General features: G+C 41.0%; 1 protein-coding gene across 1 annotated transcript in view; it reads left to right on the forward strand.

Annotated features, from left to right (window-relative positions):
* Positions 1-17,491, forward strand: part of R3HDM2 (R3H domain containing 2) — a 156,179-nt gene that overhangs the window by 116,390 nt on the left and 22,298 nt on the right. The window contains 11 exon segments of the mRNA XM_036018759.1: positions 98-139; positions 2,127-2,213; positions 2,732-2,858; positions 4,141-4,219; positions 4,857-4,916; positions 5,718-5,858; positions 6,296-6,404; positions 9,134-9,229; positions 12,110-12,141; positions 12,240-12,293; positions 16,414-16,646. Of these exon segments, the coding sequence (XP_035874652.1) occupies positions 98-139; positions 2,127-2,213; positions 2,732-2,858; positions 4,141-4,219; positions 4,857-4,916; positions 5,718-5,858; positions 6,296-6,404; positions 9,134-9,229; positions 12,110-12,141; positions 12,240-12,293; positions 16,414-16,646 (1,060 nt within the window).

The following is a 17,491-nucleotide window of genomic DNA, read 5'->3' on the forward strand; positions in this document are numbered from 1 at the left end:
GTAGTTTTACAGTTGGTGCTTTTTCTCTGTAAAGTTGTATTGCTTTTAATTTGTGTTTTTTTCCTACCTTTAATATTTTCTAATCCCCTTCTAACAGAGGCGGACATCCAGCCATGGTCATGCCAGGAAAAGAGCCAAGGTGAGGGCTTTTTCTCTAAAGCTTCCTTTCTGGTGTTATTAGTAATACATTTCACAAATGGATTTACCACTAATATCTAGCGTATTTGCATTATACATAGGCAAAGTTTTTTGCCTGCACTTTGTACCCTAGCTGCGTTGCGAATATGCATACACACAAATACACATACTGAGAGACATGCACGCACACGTTTCCTGTTGTAAGTTCTGGCTGTAAGTTCAGTCACATTCTGTTTCTGATACCTAGAAAATTGCCCAGCTGGAGCCTCCCACAAAGTCTCAGCAAACTGGTTCTGGTTCTACTGCAATGCTAGTTTCTCTGCTCAGCTCTGGCTTCTCCAAGAGAATGGCTATTATATGAGTCTTACTTTTTTCTCTCAACATTTTCTCCATATGAAATTTTTCCTTTTTTTTCTATTTTCACCAATAACTTTATTGATTTGGCTATTTCCATATGAAGTTTTTTAGATAAATTGTGCCCCATTAGTAGAAACAACTCACCATTTCGGACGTCCTAAAAATACAGCCATTTTTTTAAATGTTTTACTTTTTTAGCTTGTGACAGGGAGGAAGACTTCACTTTTAATCATGGTATGATAAAATTGGCACATCACAGATCATTTTAAGCAGTGTTATCAGGGACTGTGTATGTGTGCTGGCATATTTATTTTAGTTGGGAAACCATAAAATATTAAACTTTCTTGCAGTGGGAAGAATTATCACCAGAAGTAATAGTTAAGGGTGCCCACCCTTTTCCTCCAGGAAAGTAATGGCAGGATTTGAGAGTGGCCCTGCCATCTTGTTGATTGGGTTGGAAGAAGGCTGCTGTGTGTGGTGCATGAGCTCCGTGCCCTGCCTCACACGGCCTGGTCCGCAGTGGTGGGCTTGGCACTGAAGGTCTCACAGAGGGTGTGCACTGCCATTTTACTTCCACTCAGACTTTTTGAGTTAAGTAAGACGATTACTATCTTGATTTTACAGATGTGAAACCTTGACTTAATGAGATTGATAAGTTTGACAGAGGACATTTATTAGTGAGTGGCAGAACTAGGCTTGAAGTCAGTTCTTCAGACTTGCAAGTTTTTTTCACAATACTGCACTACCTAAAATATATATACCATGTTTTGTGCTTTTGTATTCACTATAAACATTGATTTTACTGTAAGAACTCAGTAAATGTTTTTATAAGTAAATTTCTTATGAGTCACTCTATAATTTTTAGCTTTGGAGATCCCTAGGAGAGCAGTGGTTTGCAAAGTGGATTTCAGATCTTTTGGGGTATTCTCCAGTCAACACAAGTAAACCAAATGGATTCACTTTTGGTGACTTCTCAGTTGTTAGAATGTTTTCTGTCTTTCTCTTTACTCTATTTTTAGATACTTCTTTCTATCTTTACCACCTAAGGTTTAGAGTCATCTAGCATCTATTGTCTACTATATGCTAGGTGCTATTTATGGTACATATGTTTACATACTTTCTGTCATCTAATTCTTACAACAGCCCTTTAACTATTTTTATCCCAGTTTTATTGAAAAACGAGACCCAGAGAGACCAAGTAATTTGTTCAAGGTCTCATAGCTCATAAACAAAAGCCAGGAGTTGAAGCTAGGACTTCTGGCTCTTAAATCCAGTGTCTTTCTGCTAAGATTTACTGCTGTGTATTCTTAATAAACTTCTGAGTCTGAAATTGGAGCACTGGGCTAGAGAGAGAGAAAGAAGAGCCAAGAGAAGTGGTTTTCCTATCATCTGTCTAAAGTAGCTATTTAGTTTTTATATGTCTACTATTATAAGCAGGGGAATTATCTTTCTTTTGCCGTAGGGGCGTGAATTATCTTTAAGTGAATAAGGAACTAGCAAGTAGGACCTGTTTTTTTAAAAGCCCCATTTAATAGAAGCAGCAACTAAAGCCAAAGAGGATGTGTACCATTCAGCCAAAAGCTTTCTGAATGTCTACCAAGGGAATATATATGTTGTTTGTTTTTTCTCAGTCTAATTCCAAGCTCAAGTTGGTACGTAGCCTGGCAGTGTGTGAGGAGTCCTCTGCCCCATTTGCTGATGGGCCACTAGAAACCCAGGTAGGTCCTTTATAAGAGTAAGTGTAGCTTTTGAGTTTGGCACTTGGTTGGTAATCTAGTAGAGCACCCACAATGTCACGTTAGGCTTGGAAATCAGGGTAGAAGGAGCTTTAAAACAAACCATTACAGTAAAGTATGGCCTGGGTGAGAGCAGGAATATAGGTCTTCACACTTGGACCACCCATGATGATGCAGACAAGGAGATTCCAGAGCTGGATCTTATTTTCCCACCCACATCCTTTTTCTCTGGTGGTTAGAACCATGTCCATCCAATTTCTACACCAAGAACAGCCAGTGTAACTTGAGCTGCCCATAAGGCTGTGGTTGTCAGTGGAAAAGGCTTGGCCTTTTACCCTTTTGGTAGAACAAAAGCTGAAGCAATTTAATTTAAAAAATACTCTCTTCTGTAAGAGAATGCTGCTACCCCAAGATTTATCTTCTTTGAAATTTCAAAGGAGCTATGGGAGAGTTAAAACCCATTTCCCCTTTGATTATATTTCTCTCTACCCTTATCCAAGGATATAATTCAGTTGCACATCAGCTGCCCCTCTGACAAAGAGGAAGAAAAGTCCACAAAGGATGTCCCGGAAAAGGAAGACAAGGACAAAAACAGAGAAAAGGTCCCAAGGAAGATGCTGTCTCGAGGTGAGGACTCTCCCCCCATTCTCATCTGTCCTAGGGCTTTGTTCAGCAGTGCCCTTTCCTTCCATTGTGAAGTCTGGTGCCTGCCGGCCTAACTGGCCCAGCAGTTCATTATATCCTACTTACTTCATGGTTGCTTGGGATGGTGCCTGACAAGGTTACTTTTGGGACAGTTACTTTCTTTACTGCTCTAGCTAACTCTGTCTTAGGGGCTCATATGCCACAGATAGCTATTCCATTAACATTGGTGCTACCATGGGAGGACATTGTATTCAATTCTGATTTTATTTTTGCCCTGGAATAAACAGTGACATGGATCATCACTGGTTGCGGCTTTTCCAGATACCATTTATATTTTGGGATGCTTGACGTAATTTTTTTAACAATGCAGATTTGCATATTAAGCTCTCTTTGGTTTTAAACTCTTGGGCTGATAGCAAAAAGACATGGTCCATAAAAATGATGCTCGAGCCCTGGCTGGGTAGCTCAGTTGTTTGGAACATCATCCTGATAACACTAGGGTTGCGGGTTCAGTCCCTGGTCAAGGCACATAAAAGAATCAACCATTGAATGCATAAATAAATGGAACAATGAATTGATGTTTTTCTCTTTCTCTTTCTTCCTTCTCTCTCTTTTTAAAAATCAATTTAAATTTTTTTCTTTTTTTAAATTTTTTATTGTTTATTCTGTTACAGTTGTCCTAATTTTTTTCCATTTTGCCCCCCCCCACCCAGCCCACTCCTCTAGCCCATAGTCAGTCCCATCTCTGCTGTCCATGTCCATGTGTTATTTATACATGTTCTTTAAAAATGTTTTTAATGTGTAAAAAAAATTATAGTTGAGAGGAAAAGGGCAACCTTGAGATTAAAATTTTATAAATGAATACAAATTATCATCTAAATAGTCAACATTTGAGCTTATTTGCTGAGATTCTGGAAAATTCAGCCTTGACTCCCCTTACCTGGAACTTATTTTCCTTAACTAGAATAAAAGCAGCTTTGTTTTGGTTAGGGCATTCAGTGATACTTATCAATGGTAAGGTGGTTTTGCACTATAATTCTGATGCAACACTGTGACTCATAGTCTACTTTCTGTAATTGTCATGAGTAATTTTGGGGGGCTGGTAAATCAAAGTCATTCTGGATTTTAAGCTAAAACCCCTGAAGTTTGATTCTGCTTTCCTGTTCTCACTCTCCTGATCAGTTTGTGGGTTTCTGCTTAGGATTAGATAATCATGCAAGACAGTTTTATTTATTTTAAATTTCTCTTGTTGTGGTGGTTTTAGACTCCAGCCAAGAATATACGGACTCCACTGGAATAGACCTACATGAATTTCTTGTAAATACACTGAAAAAGAACCCAAGGTAATAACATGATTTGATGGAAGGGGGGAAAGGGCCTGTGGCCAGAAGGATGTCCAAGAGGCCAAATAGCTTCTCAGAATTTTTCCATTAGAATCTAGGATACCCATTCTACCCCCCACCATTCCTCTTCAGTGCAGTTTTATATTCTGTGGGGGATGCAGAATACCCTCAAACTGAGGCTTCAGCTTTCAAAAGAATTGAGAAAAAATCTGTAGGAGAAGAATGCAGAGAGAAAGAAATATGTGGCTTGGGAGTACAATTAAAAAGCACAGAAGAAAACAATTGATTTGTACATAAGCTAAATCATAATATTTTTAAAATTCTATAAATAATCATAGAATGTAGAATAATGACTAGATTTCTAAGTATTAAGTATGTGTTTATATGAATATGACTGCCAACAGAATTAGGTTTCTGATAAAGGTAACGAAATGCAGTTAGCGGGGTCTGCAAAATGCGTGCTTGATTGTTTTAGAAAGGCCAGTGAGGTGCAGCAGGCCCTGCACTTCAGTCTGCTGTTGGGGCTTGGCTCTGTTTCTCCCTTTGGTTTCTGTAGTGAGCAGGTTGCGTTCTAAGTCCTCGCTCCAAATGTCTATGGGAGGCTGCTTTTTGTTTTGTTTTCATCTTTTCTAAACAGGGACAGAATGATGCTGCTAAAATTAGAACAGGAGATTCTGGAATTTATTAATGACAACAAGTAAGTTACTTAAATGAAATTCAAATTTAGAGATGGGAGGGGCACCAGAAGAAATTTAGGTACAATTTTAGGATATCCTTCTTTCGACTTTTCCTTGAAGTCTGAATTTTTAAGTAATTATTCACTGGAAACCAAAAGCAGTTAGAGGAAAGTAATTAGAATGGATTAAAAAGTATGTGCAGCGTGGGCTACAAACCAAAGCATTGCAGGTTCGATTCCCAGTCAGGGCACATGCCTGGGTTGCAGGCCACGGCCCCCAGCAACCGCACATTGATGTTTCTCTCTCTCTGTCTCTGTCTCTCTCTCTCTCTGTCTCTCTCTCTCTCTTTCCCTCCCTTCCCTCTCTAAAAATAAATCAATAAAATTTTTTTTAAAAGTTTAAAAAAAGAGAAAAAAAGTGTTTACATTTTAAAAGTATATGTGCAAAAATCAAGTGAGATGTTTAAGTTATTACATAGACTTCAGTTGAAAGAATGTATATCTTTTCAACAGTTAGCCCTTATCTCATATTTTATTATTCTTGAATTTCTCCCTTCTTTCTTTGTCGACTGTCATCCAGGTAGATGAGACCTAGACTTAAGGAGTAGTCTTAATGAGGATAGTAGGTTAGAATGATCTACAAATTACTTAGCTAAAGAAGCTGAGAGAACCTTTTTGGTTCCCAGTGAGTAAATGTTGAATATCTTTCTTATAGTATGTCTATTTCTTCTAAGAAATACCCCACTTTAGATACTTTTTTAAACAATTACAATTCCCCGTTTATCCTTATTTTGCTTTTTTTTCCCCTGGTTTTCCCTTCAGTAACCAGTTCAAGAAGTTCCCTCAAATGACCTCTTATCATCGGATGCTCTTACACCGGGTAGCTGCCTATTTTGGGATGGACCACAATGTTGATCAAACTGGAAAAGCTGTCATCATCAATAAAACCAGTAACACAAGAATGTAAGGGAGGGAACCACAGACTGGGAAGACTTTCCTAGGATGGCTTCTGGGGTGGGAGAGGAAGGTTGTAGGATCAAGATTTCCCTTTCTGGGGAGGGGTGGTAGGGAGGGGGCTATATTATCAGTTGCTCCTCTTTCCTCACTCCAGTGAGGCCTTGGAATTAGATTCCAGAGGCCCTGGTGTTATATGAAGACTGGCTCCTGGCCTCTCTTCACCTTTACTGATAGGACAGATACAGTGTTGGAGGAAAACAAGTTATAGATGTATGAAGAACAGACCCTGAGGATTTCATTAAAACCTTCATGTGACTTTTTGATGCCTGATTATAGAAATCCCCTGAACAGGAGTTGTGGAATTTGAAAGAGCTGTACTAGAAGGTCTGCATCCTAACAAAAGAGTTTTTTCCCTCCCTTCCACATTTCTCTACCAATCCCAGCCCTGAACAGAGGTTCTCAGAACATATAAAGGATGAGAAGAATACAGAATTTCAACAGAGATTCATTCTCAAGAGAGATGATGCCAGTATGGACCGAGATGATAACCAGGTAAAGATTGGAAAGGGGTGGGTGTATAGAGAGGTTGCAGTAAGAGAAACTGGGAGGGCAGAAGAATTTTTGTGGGACGGTGAAAACTCGAAATGTCTTAGTATGGAAAAATACACTGAGCTATACTAAGTTGGCTTTGGCTTAATGTTGAGGGTTGACTACACTTGCTGAGCTGAATGCCACCCTTTTAGCCCCAGAGAGACATGGTGCTGAGGTTTGCTGGGTTTTCTCATTTGGCCTGGAACTCTCTGGTTTTGCCACTGACTTCTAATTCCATGTCATTTAGGGACAAAGCAAAGTCCCTTCCTGCTTCAGCTTTGATTGAGCTGATGGCTTTATTCCTTTTTTCTTTACTACTTAGGGATTTCTTTGGGAACCACCCAAAACTACTTTATCCTACTTCCACTCTTCTCCTAACTCAGGGCTGGCCTTGTACTGGCAAAGTCATGATCTGACTTGCCTACTTATAAAGGTGTTTTTGATCCCTTTCTGCAAATTCTCTTCCCAAGTCCTTCTACCAAGGTGAGTGAGTTCATTTGACTTTTGATGCTGGGAACCACAGATGGTATCCCCTTTTTGATACACTCCTGTGGGAATGAGAAGTGACCAGTCTGCCCCATCCTTTCATGTATGGGCCTGGCTGTTGCCCTGACTTTGAGCCTGCACTTTAGATAGTAAGTGATTATTTGGGGGTTAGTTTTCTAGCCACTTAACAGGGTTTAGACCGAGCCTGCTTCTGCTTGGCCTCCAAAGGAGGTTAGGTGGAGAACCAAGATTAAAGTTTGAAGAGCATGATTGGGTAGCACCAATTTGAGTCTTCCCGATTAATGATTATATCTTACCTCTAGAGTCAAAATTAGTTTCCTTGCGATATCATGTATTCTTGAGAACAGGACTTTTCCTGCTTGTTACAGAATTTGAAGAAGTCCTTTTGAGAAAAGTGCCATTATCTGCTGTGGACAAACCCATTGGGTCTGATTGAAAACAATGAGATACACAAAAAGGCAAAATTTTAAAAAACAAGAAAGAGCCTTTCCATCCTGATGCCCTTCTCTCCATTTTCCCAAACCCCTTTTTCTGTGGATCAGGAATTATTCAGGCCTTAAGGCACATTGAAACGGTGTGGAATCTGTCCCTGTTGCAAACTTTTCATCTCTCAGCTTCAGGCTTGATCCATACTAGGTTAGGCTCTATATACTTTCTGTCTGTGGTATTAATAATAGACACAGTAATTACTTTTTTATTGAGTGTTTTTCCTGACCTAGACTCTTTTCCTAACACATTTTGTACATTATCTCTTAATCTTCTCCACAACCCAGTGTAGATGGGGGGTTATTAGCCCCCCTTTAGATGTGAGAAATCTGAGGCTAAGAGATGTTATTTGCCTGAAGTGAGATTACTCAGAGGTGGCAGAGCTGAGTTCCCGCCTGACCTCAGAGCCCATTATAGTCTTTCTGCTCTGCCACTGGTGTGCCAGTGCTAGGATCTGAGGACAGTATAGCACTGTAAGGTCCTGTGTCTTGGAATGGGATATGTAAAAGGACATACAGTAGAATTTAGGCTCTTAAGCTAGTGAGAAGTAAATCTAGTCAAAAGTTGATACTTCAAAAGTTATGCCTAACTCTGGTGAAATTAGGAAAATCAGCCTAAAGTAGCAGTCTCCCTGGTTGCTTCATATGAAGCTTTTAAAGCCTCTGGACTGAAGGTCAGAATCTTTTTATAACCTGACAACATTCATTTGATGGGTTACCTACCTCAGAGTTCCTTGCCTTCAAGAGCAGTATAGAAAAAGACACTATAATACCCTACCCAGGATAGTGCTCACAACTCACAGGCCAAGAGAGGAAAAGACAGCATTGGAGAGTTGGGAGGTAGACTAGCCAGTGGGGTGATCTGCTCAGCTGTCCCCTCTAGTCACCTCGCTATATCTGTCAGAGAATGTAAGGCTCTCTGTCCTCCATTCCCTTCTTTTCTCTTCCTGTCACTCTCTTGCCTCCCTCCATTGTACCTTATTCGTCTGTTCCTTTCTCTGTCCATCCTTCTTTCTATTCTGTTCCGTTCTTTCTCTTTACCTCTTTGTGTTGCTCTGTTCGCTTTCTTCTTTATTTCTGTAATTTCTCTCTCCCTCCCTCCAAGAGCTATAGTTACGATGAGAAAGAAATTCTTAAGCATTGAGTTTAGCTTCACCCTTGGGATTTTATTTCCAAGGCCCTCTTTGCTGAGCTGTGTGTGACTTGGATCTTCAGGCCATGGCATTCATTCATGACTAAAGAAGGGGTAGTGTCAGATGCTAGATCCGCAAAACTCTTCTTTACATTCAATTCTGCTAAATATCTGTTTCTTCTCCCTCTCTTTCTCCTTTCCCTTGTGTTCCCTTCAGAGCAGTGTTGTTTATTCCCTCAGCTATTCTTTTGATCCTTACTGATTGGAGAGTACCGATTACTATAAGGAAGCAACCCAGTCCTCATAAATAGTTGTTGTTCTTGATCCTCTGGGGATGGGGGTTGGGAGATGGAGAGGCCCCAACTATCCAGAAAACCTGATCTCCCAAACTGCATGGTCAGATGTACCCAGTGAAACCTGTTCAACACTGGAAATTTTATTTCTTTTTTTTTTCCCATTTTTTTTATGGCAACTATAAACTCTCCCGGTTTCTCTTCCTTGCTGGTGTGCAGTGAGCTTGCAGTACGAGGAGAACTTAACTAGCTTAATTCTGCTCATCGATCTAGATCAGAGTTCCATTGCAGGATGGAAGGAGGAGCAAGTCAATAGAAGAGAGAGAGGAGGAATATCAAAGGGTCCGAGAGAGAATATTTGCCCGAGAGGTAAGTGTAGCTTCTGAGAGTTGTCAGCCCATAGCTTTTAGCTCTTAATCTTTGGAACTGTGAATGGAATGAACCCTCCGTAAATGTGTTGTTTTGTGTTTGTTTGTTTGTTTGTTTTTTTAACCAAAATCAGCCAACTCCAGATTTGATCTCTAAAATTAAATGTATCTTATTGGGATGCTGCAGATTTTTATTTGTATTATTTTTATTACATTCTGTAGTACGGAATATAAAGAGAACAAATGGAGTGACTGAATTTGGTGGAGATGAGTAGATGGAAGATAGAAATGGTTTTGGCAGGGCTTACGGAAGGGCTCTGAATCTTGCCTGTCAAACCCTTCTCCCACTTACCCTCTTTCACTTCCACTATTCATTCTAGGCATCTTTGCTTCTAAGTGGAAGGCTCAGTGTCCACACAGCCTGTACATTCCTCTTGTTTGGCCAGCCTCGTTTTTAGGATATGTCGGTGATTGTTAGAGCACAGGTCTGGCATCCATTCTGTGAGCTCCACATTCCATATGCACAGAAGGTACCACTCACTAGTCCCTCCAGTCTCTGCCTGAACAGAAAGTCTCTTTCTTCCTATATTTCTTAACTTGCTTCTTAGAATAGGACTGGCTCCTTGGGCCAAAAGCCAACATGAATCATTGCAAGCAACTTTATTCTGAAAAATTGTGGGCCATATCAAATATACTTGATACCCCTGTCTGTATCTAGTGGCCTTTGCCTACCAGACTGAGGAGAAATATAGCAGAAATTCAGGAAAGGCTGTGGATAGGCAAGAGAGGAACAAATCTCCAGAAAATGAAGGATCCAGATAGCAGCACCATCTTATAGTCAAATTAGGAAACAAAAGAGGAAGAGCCAGCTCCCCTTTATTGTCAAAAGATGGCCAGTTTTAATCCACATACTTTGATGGACAACACTCTCCACTCTCCCCTCCGTCAGGAAGATTGTGCACTCATCATCACCTAGCTCAGAAAAACACTGTCTCCAATTTCAAGAAAACTGACCTGCTCTATGAACTTGTTCCCCTGTCTCAGGACACCCAAGTGCTCTAAGGATCCTCACTGGGGACAGATATATGACAAACCTTCTGGCCCAAAGTCCAAAAAGAAGGAATCTTCTTACCGTCTGTTACATTCTGAGTCAGGAAAATCAGTCCTCTAATTTATACAATCAGGATAATTGGATAATCCTCCAAAGAGGTTCTCTAACCTTTACCTACACACCAGTTACGTGGAATGAGAGGAGAGAGGTCATTTGTACATGGCTGTAGCCACCATGTACAATTCAGTGGTGACCCTGAATTGCAGACAGAGCAGGTTGGTGGATGATAATAGCAAAAACTTACCAGACACTCTTCTTAGCACTTCACATAAGTTATTTAATCCTCATGCTAGTCTTATGAGGTAGATTACATTATTTCCCTCATTTTATAAATGTGGGACTGAGGCAGAGACAGGTTAAGTAATCTAAAATCACACCACTAGTTAAAGAGCTGGTGTTTTAATTCAGTTAGTCTGGCTCCTGAGTCCATGCTCTGAACCCCTAAAGTAAACTGCCTCTCAATAGCTTGCTCTGCTCTAAACTCTTTGGCTTAAGAAGTACCAGTGACATCAGAGCATAGCAATCTGTGATGTGCACCCCTGCTTCACTGACACGTGGAAAATGACTGTCCTGCCATGCCAGCCATTAGCAAAGCCACAGATATTCTGAAAGTACAAGCAACTTCTAATGTATTGGGGCTAATTTTAACAACACTGGAATATGTCTACAACCATAACAGAGTCAGAGTTAGCTCACCTCTCCTTTTTTTTTCTCCTGATGTTTAGTCTTTCACGCCTCTACTAATATGCATATTCTTTGTTAAATCCTTGCGGATTTATCACTTTCAGCACTTCCTACATCTTGCTGTGGTAGAGGCATCAGGAATCCCAGAAGTTCTGGACAAGTGAAAAAGGCCAAAGCCCACCATACTACAAAGATTCCCGTGTGGAGAGGAACCTGGCCAGTCAAAGGGAGATGATTAAGGGTGGAGTTGTAGGTTGGGACAGAGGGGAGGAAGACGCAGTGCAAACAGAAAGGGAAGTGGCAAGAAGGGTGTTTGGATGGAAATGCTAGTGCTGCAGCCTTCTCTGGAGCCTGAGCTGTATGTTGGGGAAACTGCCCCCATACAGGCTCTGCTCTGTGTGGAGCCCACCCTGCTCAGCAGATGGACACTTTTGGTACCTTTTTCTAAGGCATGGGAGTCCGCCAGAATGCTTACCTCACTCAGCTCAGTGGCTTTGTCAGGAAATGATCCCCAAAAGGAATGTTTCGGGCTTTTAATTTTCTCATTTTTTTAGGCTTTAAAAAGTACCTGCTTCCCCAATTTCTTACTCTCCTTGGGTCTCAGGTCAGAATGCCTTTCATTTTGGCCCGTGTAGAGGGCAGAAATGGAATAATCATTGAGGATGATTTCCAAGACAACTAAATTTCTTTCTCTTATCTACCTTTTCCCTTTCTTTGAACACACTCTTTACTTTAGTGCACCAGTTATTATGTTAAGTTTACCTCTAAGAGAGAATAAATTGAGAGCTTAAAAAGGAAATGATATAGGTTAATCACTTTCTTCTTCCTCCTTTCCTTCTAACTTTATCAACCTCTCTTTTTAAAAATTCTGAGAAGGCTAAAAATGCTTAATGCTCTATCCCGTTAAAGGTGAGAAGTCAGGTTGGGTGTGTGGGTGTGGGTCATCCTGTCCCTGCTCCCTCTCTCCCTGTTGGGGGGTGAGCTTGGTTTGAGGACCTTGGGTATTCATAGCATCATGGACACCCTTTTCGGTTATGCCATGCTGTTTTCTTATAAGTTATTTTCCGTTTTCTCCCCCTCACCTAGACTGGCCAGAACGGATATCTAAATGACATCAGGTTAGTACCACCTAGCATGTTCCCTGCTTCTCATTGAGCTTTGTCAGTGAGGTTAATATAATCCTGTAATGATGCTTTTCTTTGATGTTAACCAACAGACTCTCCAAAGAAGCCTTTTCTTCTAGCTCTCACAAGAGAAGGCAGATTTTTAGGTACTTCTGTGTAATCTTTATCTCTCCTTGTTTTGTTTTGTTTCATTTTTTTAATTGTTTTGTTTTGCTGTAATCTTTTCAGCGGAGTGAGTTTGCTCCATGCATGGCTGCTTGTGGAATAAATCAGTCTGTGGTTTTTGCAACATTGGATATTTTTCCTCATTAAGACAAAGGCTTCTGTTCAGTGACTTTATTTTTATTGTTGCTGATTTCATTTTAAGTTCTAGATAGGTGGTGAAGGGGACCAAATAGTTATATGGGATAGGTACAGTTTCTTCCCAGAAATTTGCTGGAACTGGGCATTTTTGGAGGATTTCAACATACTAAGGTAAAAGAATGGGTATCTTCTAAGCTTCCTTTTCTGAATCTGTGGAAAGATGTGAACAGCTTATCCCTGACCCAGCATAGGGAATGTTTTGTGTCTTTAAGAAAGAATAATACAAACATATGTGTAAAAACATACCAACACCTCTCTTTGTCATTTTCTCTTTGAAACATTGTAATTGGTAAGATAACCCATTTCTGAGGCGCTACAAGGACCTCAGAAAGGCTTTGTCTGCCTTAGACCACCTTTACAGCATGTCCTTCACATCATTGCCCATGATAAAAGTTGCTGTATTAACTTCTCCAGTGCTGAATACTCTCCATTCAAAGGAGTCGGGAGAGCATCCCTTATATTGTCTCTCCATTCCACCCCAGCAGGTTACACAAGGTGGTGGTGAGAGAGACACTACTTTAAGACCTGTCCTGGCACCAACTCATTTTTAGTATGTTCTTCCCATTTACTCGAAGGAAACTCTAGAGCACAGAAAACCTGAGTATTTAATGCCAGAATTCAGGTCTAACCCTTTCCAAAGAGCTGCTCTTGTTGAATCCTAAGCTTGATAGGACCTAACTAACTCAGATTAGTTAGAGCTGTCATCCCCAGTATTTCAGTTGTCCCTTCCCTGTTGTCCTTTGTAAAGCTAGTCACACCATCTGCAGATTGGAATAGAGAGATTTTCCATTCTTGGGATGGAGGATTTCTCTCCCTTTCCATATCTTTTCCTAGACTGTCCTACCCTGAGGTCCATCAGAAAGCCTTAACGGGGCAGAGGGTGCTCTGCGCTGGTGGTGGTGATCAAGATAGAGTCCCCTTTGTTAAAAAAAAAAAATTAATTTCTGTTTCATTTTGTATAGTTCAGAGTCAAAAATCATCCCAGAATACCTATAATAAGAAGTTTTAAACTAGCTTCTATGTGTGACTTCATGCATAGTGCTTTACAATTGCTAAAGTATACTGTGTCTGATTCAGTCCTGATTTGGTAAACTGGTTTAAATGTAAGAAAACAAAAGCAGAGAGATTAAGTGGCCAACCCAAGTTTTTAGGGTTATTAGTGGCAAAACTAGGACTGACTCTTTTTCCAGTGTACTTTTCATCACACCACACCAGCTGTCTACAAACATCATCCCTTCCTATCTGAGTAGTATTCCATTCAGAGCCCTAATTCAGGTTTACTTAGTGCTGTGGAGCATCAAACTATATCAAACTATGCAGATAATACCTTGAAGGATCTAGTGAGCAGGTGCAGCCCTCTCCTATCCAGACCTCTTTTATGTTGCTGCTTTCTATACTGAGTTTTGATTAAAGATCTAGATCATTTAAATGCAGTTCCATGAACTCTTAAGGGGGTATTTCTTTTTCTATTTGGGTACTAGTCCAGAACTCTAATGATTAGAAGATGATCTTCTTTAACTGCTTTATACCTTTATTCCCAAATTTGTGAAACAAATACTGGTATACCAGATTTACTCATCCACAATTGGCAATAACTATGGCAACTTCCCCATTCTTTGAAAGATTCTACTCCACTGATAAAAAAGCCACAATGAGTGTTCCTGATGTTTGTTGCCACCTCTTCCACAAACCTCTCTACCCACTCCCTGGATGCAATAAACTAAACTTTTGGCAACACTAAATCTACTTGTAAAAACTAAGTCGGCTCTGATTTCACAGGAGTATGAGTGTGAATGTTCTCTGTCCTTCACCCCCCTCTCTCTAACACACACAACCCGATCCAGTGCTCAGAAATGAGTTTGGTAGTTTTCCCTAACTGTCTTATTTTTAGTGAAGTGGAAAGACATGACCAGAGATTGGGTTTAGTTGTAAGGAAGGAAAACTGATCTTTTTCCTGGCCAAGACTCACCTCAGATTCTCTAACTCTCAGGTTAGTCAGAAGATCATCAGACAAGCCACATTGTGAGCACTTGGCCATCACTGTCTTAAGGGAGGGAACTAATGAGTACAGAAATGCTGCCACTGTGACCCAAGCTTCCTGGGTGTTTGGTTTAAATTTGATTCATTCACTGTCCTCTGGTAGAAAGAAAAAGAAAATAGGAGAATTGTCCTAATACATACTGCAGTATTTGATTTGGGTATAAAAGGCCATTAGGACTTTCTGCAGAATTCAAGCTCTATTGTCTGATAAGCAGCCTCATCCATTGCCAGTGCTATATCCCGTTATTCCCACAAATACACACACATCTTCATTGAGTCCTCTCAGCAGACTTGCCTTTGTCCATTGAGACAGAGCTATTGGCTCTCTCTTGGGGGCCGGTTCTGTTCCTGGAGACCCCCTCATTTATACTTCTTTCTTGTTTCCTATTCTACTTTGACATCCCCAAGAAAAGGGGGTAAAGTTTTGGAGAACCAGGAATATTTTCTAGTCCTCTATTCTAAATATACAGAGAGAAGTTTTGAGGTTCCATATAAATCTACATGGGATTTGGAGAGCAATTAGCATGTTCCTACCCAGCTGTGCCTATGTGTTGTTAGCCTACCATGATTGGCTTGGCTAAAAACTAAAATAGTTACCCTAGCAAAGATTTTGCCCATCTTTTCTGCAGTATCTTTGGAGCAGATATTCTAAAAGAAAGGTATTTTCTTTAATATTACTCCCTTAAGAAAAATACCTTATATATTAGAATAATTCTGAGCCTCGTGTCTTTGAAGCTAAGGGGATCGGGATGGGTTTTCTATTTGCTTTAGGTAGAATGGTGGTGAAAAAGAGGGAGTCTGAGCTGCTGTGAGTTTTGCTTAATTGTTCCCCAGTACATACACAACATCTTTGTAATTGTTGACATTTGGTTTCCTTAGGTCATCAGTTGTTGGGAGTGAGCGATGTGAAAGGAAATCTCTGATTCTTGGTTGCTTATTAAGCAGCAGTAAGAGCTCAGCAAGACTTAGGGCTTTCAAGCTAATGCTGTCTACCTTGAGGATAGCAATTTATAGACACAGGCAGTGATTATAGCATCAGGACAACCCTGATATTTCTAGAGCAATATAAGAGAAGACAAATCCCTTTTCTCCATAGTCTTGTGCCTTGCCTAGGGCAATAGGGCTATTAATATGGAGACACCTAGGCACAGTCAGCCTCCTGCTGCTTGCCATCCTGAGTCCCAAGGGCATATTTGCTTGATCATGTGGAGGACTTCAGTCCTTAGAGACCCTGGAACCAGTTGTTCCCAGATACCAACAGAATATCCACAGAATAGGTTAGGTCAATTCTAGACTATGACATTGAGTTCCGGAGTGCCCCTTTAGTGCACCATACTCCTCTTCCCACCCTTGGAACAGTGGTCAGAAGAAACACCTCTGCTGGCTTAGGCATGTTATGTGGACGACCTGTTGTGGGATTTATCCGTGTCATGGGCTACTCTTGGCTTCTGGCACTAGTATTTCCCAGGAGTCCTTTTGTTTTAGGAACTTCCAGAAAGAGCTGGTACGCCTCTCCACTCTCCACTATTTCCTGCATGTGTGGGATCCCTGCAGTGGGAGGTTGGGGGAAGAGACCACAGCCAATCTCAGCATCATGTGTGTGGTTTCCCATCCACCTCTGGTCTGACGTATTAAATTAGTTGCCAGTACACTGTCTTCCAGATTTGCCCCTGTGCTCTTTGTTACTATAGTGGATATTGTTCTGTCTGCTCTCATCAATTCTTGGTGGGCCAGCCAACTAACAAGAAGTTAGTGTCCATCCTCACCCCTTCTTTGTTATTGAAAGAACAGAAATGAACTCTCTCCTAGCCCTTCTGCAGAAGTGGTAGGTGGGAGGTGCCCTGACCACTGTGGTCTCTGCAGGGGGAATCGTGAGGGGCTAAGCCGCACCTCAAGCAGCCGCCAGAGCAGCACAGACAGCGAACTCAAATCCCTGGAGCCAAGGCCTTGGAGCAGCACAGACTCTGACGGATCCGTTCGGAGCATGCGGCCCCCTGTTACCAAAGCCAGCAGTTTCAGCGGAATCTCTATCCTCACCCGGGGTGACAGCATCGGGAACAATAAAAGTGGCAGTGCAGGAAGGATCTCCAGGCCAGGTACTACAGTTTCTCGCCCTTTGTGTCATGCCTATCATTTCTTGCTTGTCTTCTATAAAATATCACGGATACTTGCCCTGGCTGGTGTGGCTCAGTTGGTTGGAGTGCCGTCCCGTATACCAAAATGTTGCATGTTTGATCCCCGGTCAGGGCACATATTTAGGTTGCTGGTTCAGTCCCCAGTCGCGGTGCATATAGGAGACAACAAATTGATGTTTCTCTCACATTAATATTTCTCTCTCCCCGACCCTTCCTTTCTCTAAAGTCAATAAACTTATTTTAAAAATAATAAATAATAAATATCACTGATACTTTTAACAAAACACTTGTCTCAATATTATGTCTTAGAAACCTAACACAGCCAAATGAGGGGGAATTTTATTTCTTGAATGAATCCATTCTCCTTTAGAGTCCCCTCTCTGATTTTCTTTCAAACCTACTTTCCTAATTGAAAAACACTGACTGGCCTGGCTGGCGTAGCTCAGTGGATTGAGCACGGGCTGGGAACCAAAGTGTCCCAGGTTCGATTCCCAGCCAGGGTACATTCCTGGGTTGCAGGCCATGACCCCCAGCAACCGCACATTGATGTTTCTCTCTCTCTCTTTCTCTCTCCCTCCCACCCTTCCCTCTCTAAAAATAAATAAATAAAATCTTAAAAAAAAAAAAAGAAAGAAAAAGAAAAACACTGACTGGGATTAGGTTATTTTATCTGATTTCTAATTGAGGTGGGCCATCCCTACCAGCCCAAGTTCAGGTTACATACTGAGATGAGAATGATAGCTGCTTTTATTCTGTGGCATCTTTAGAGTTTAACTATTTGTAATTCGCTGGCAGCAGCCAGTAGG

This window comes from Phyllostomus discolor, chromosome 2 (genome assembly GCF_004126475.2).
Source record: "Phyllostomus discolor isolate MPI-MPIP mPhyDis1 chromosome 2, mPhyDis1.pri.v3, whole genome shotgun sequence".
In the NCBI taxonomy this organism is placed as follows: domain Eukaryota; kingdom Metazoa; phylum Chordata; class Mammalia; order Chiroptera; family Phyllostomidae; genus Phyllostomus; species Phyllostomus discolor.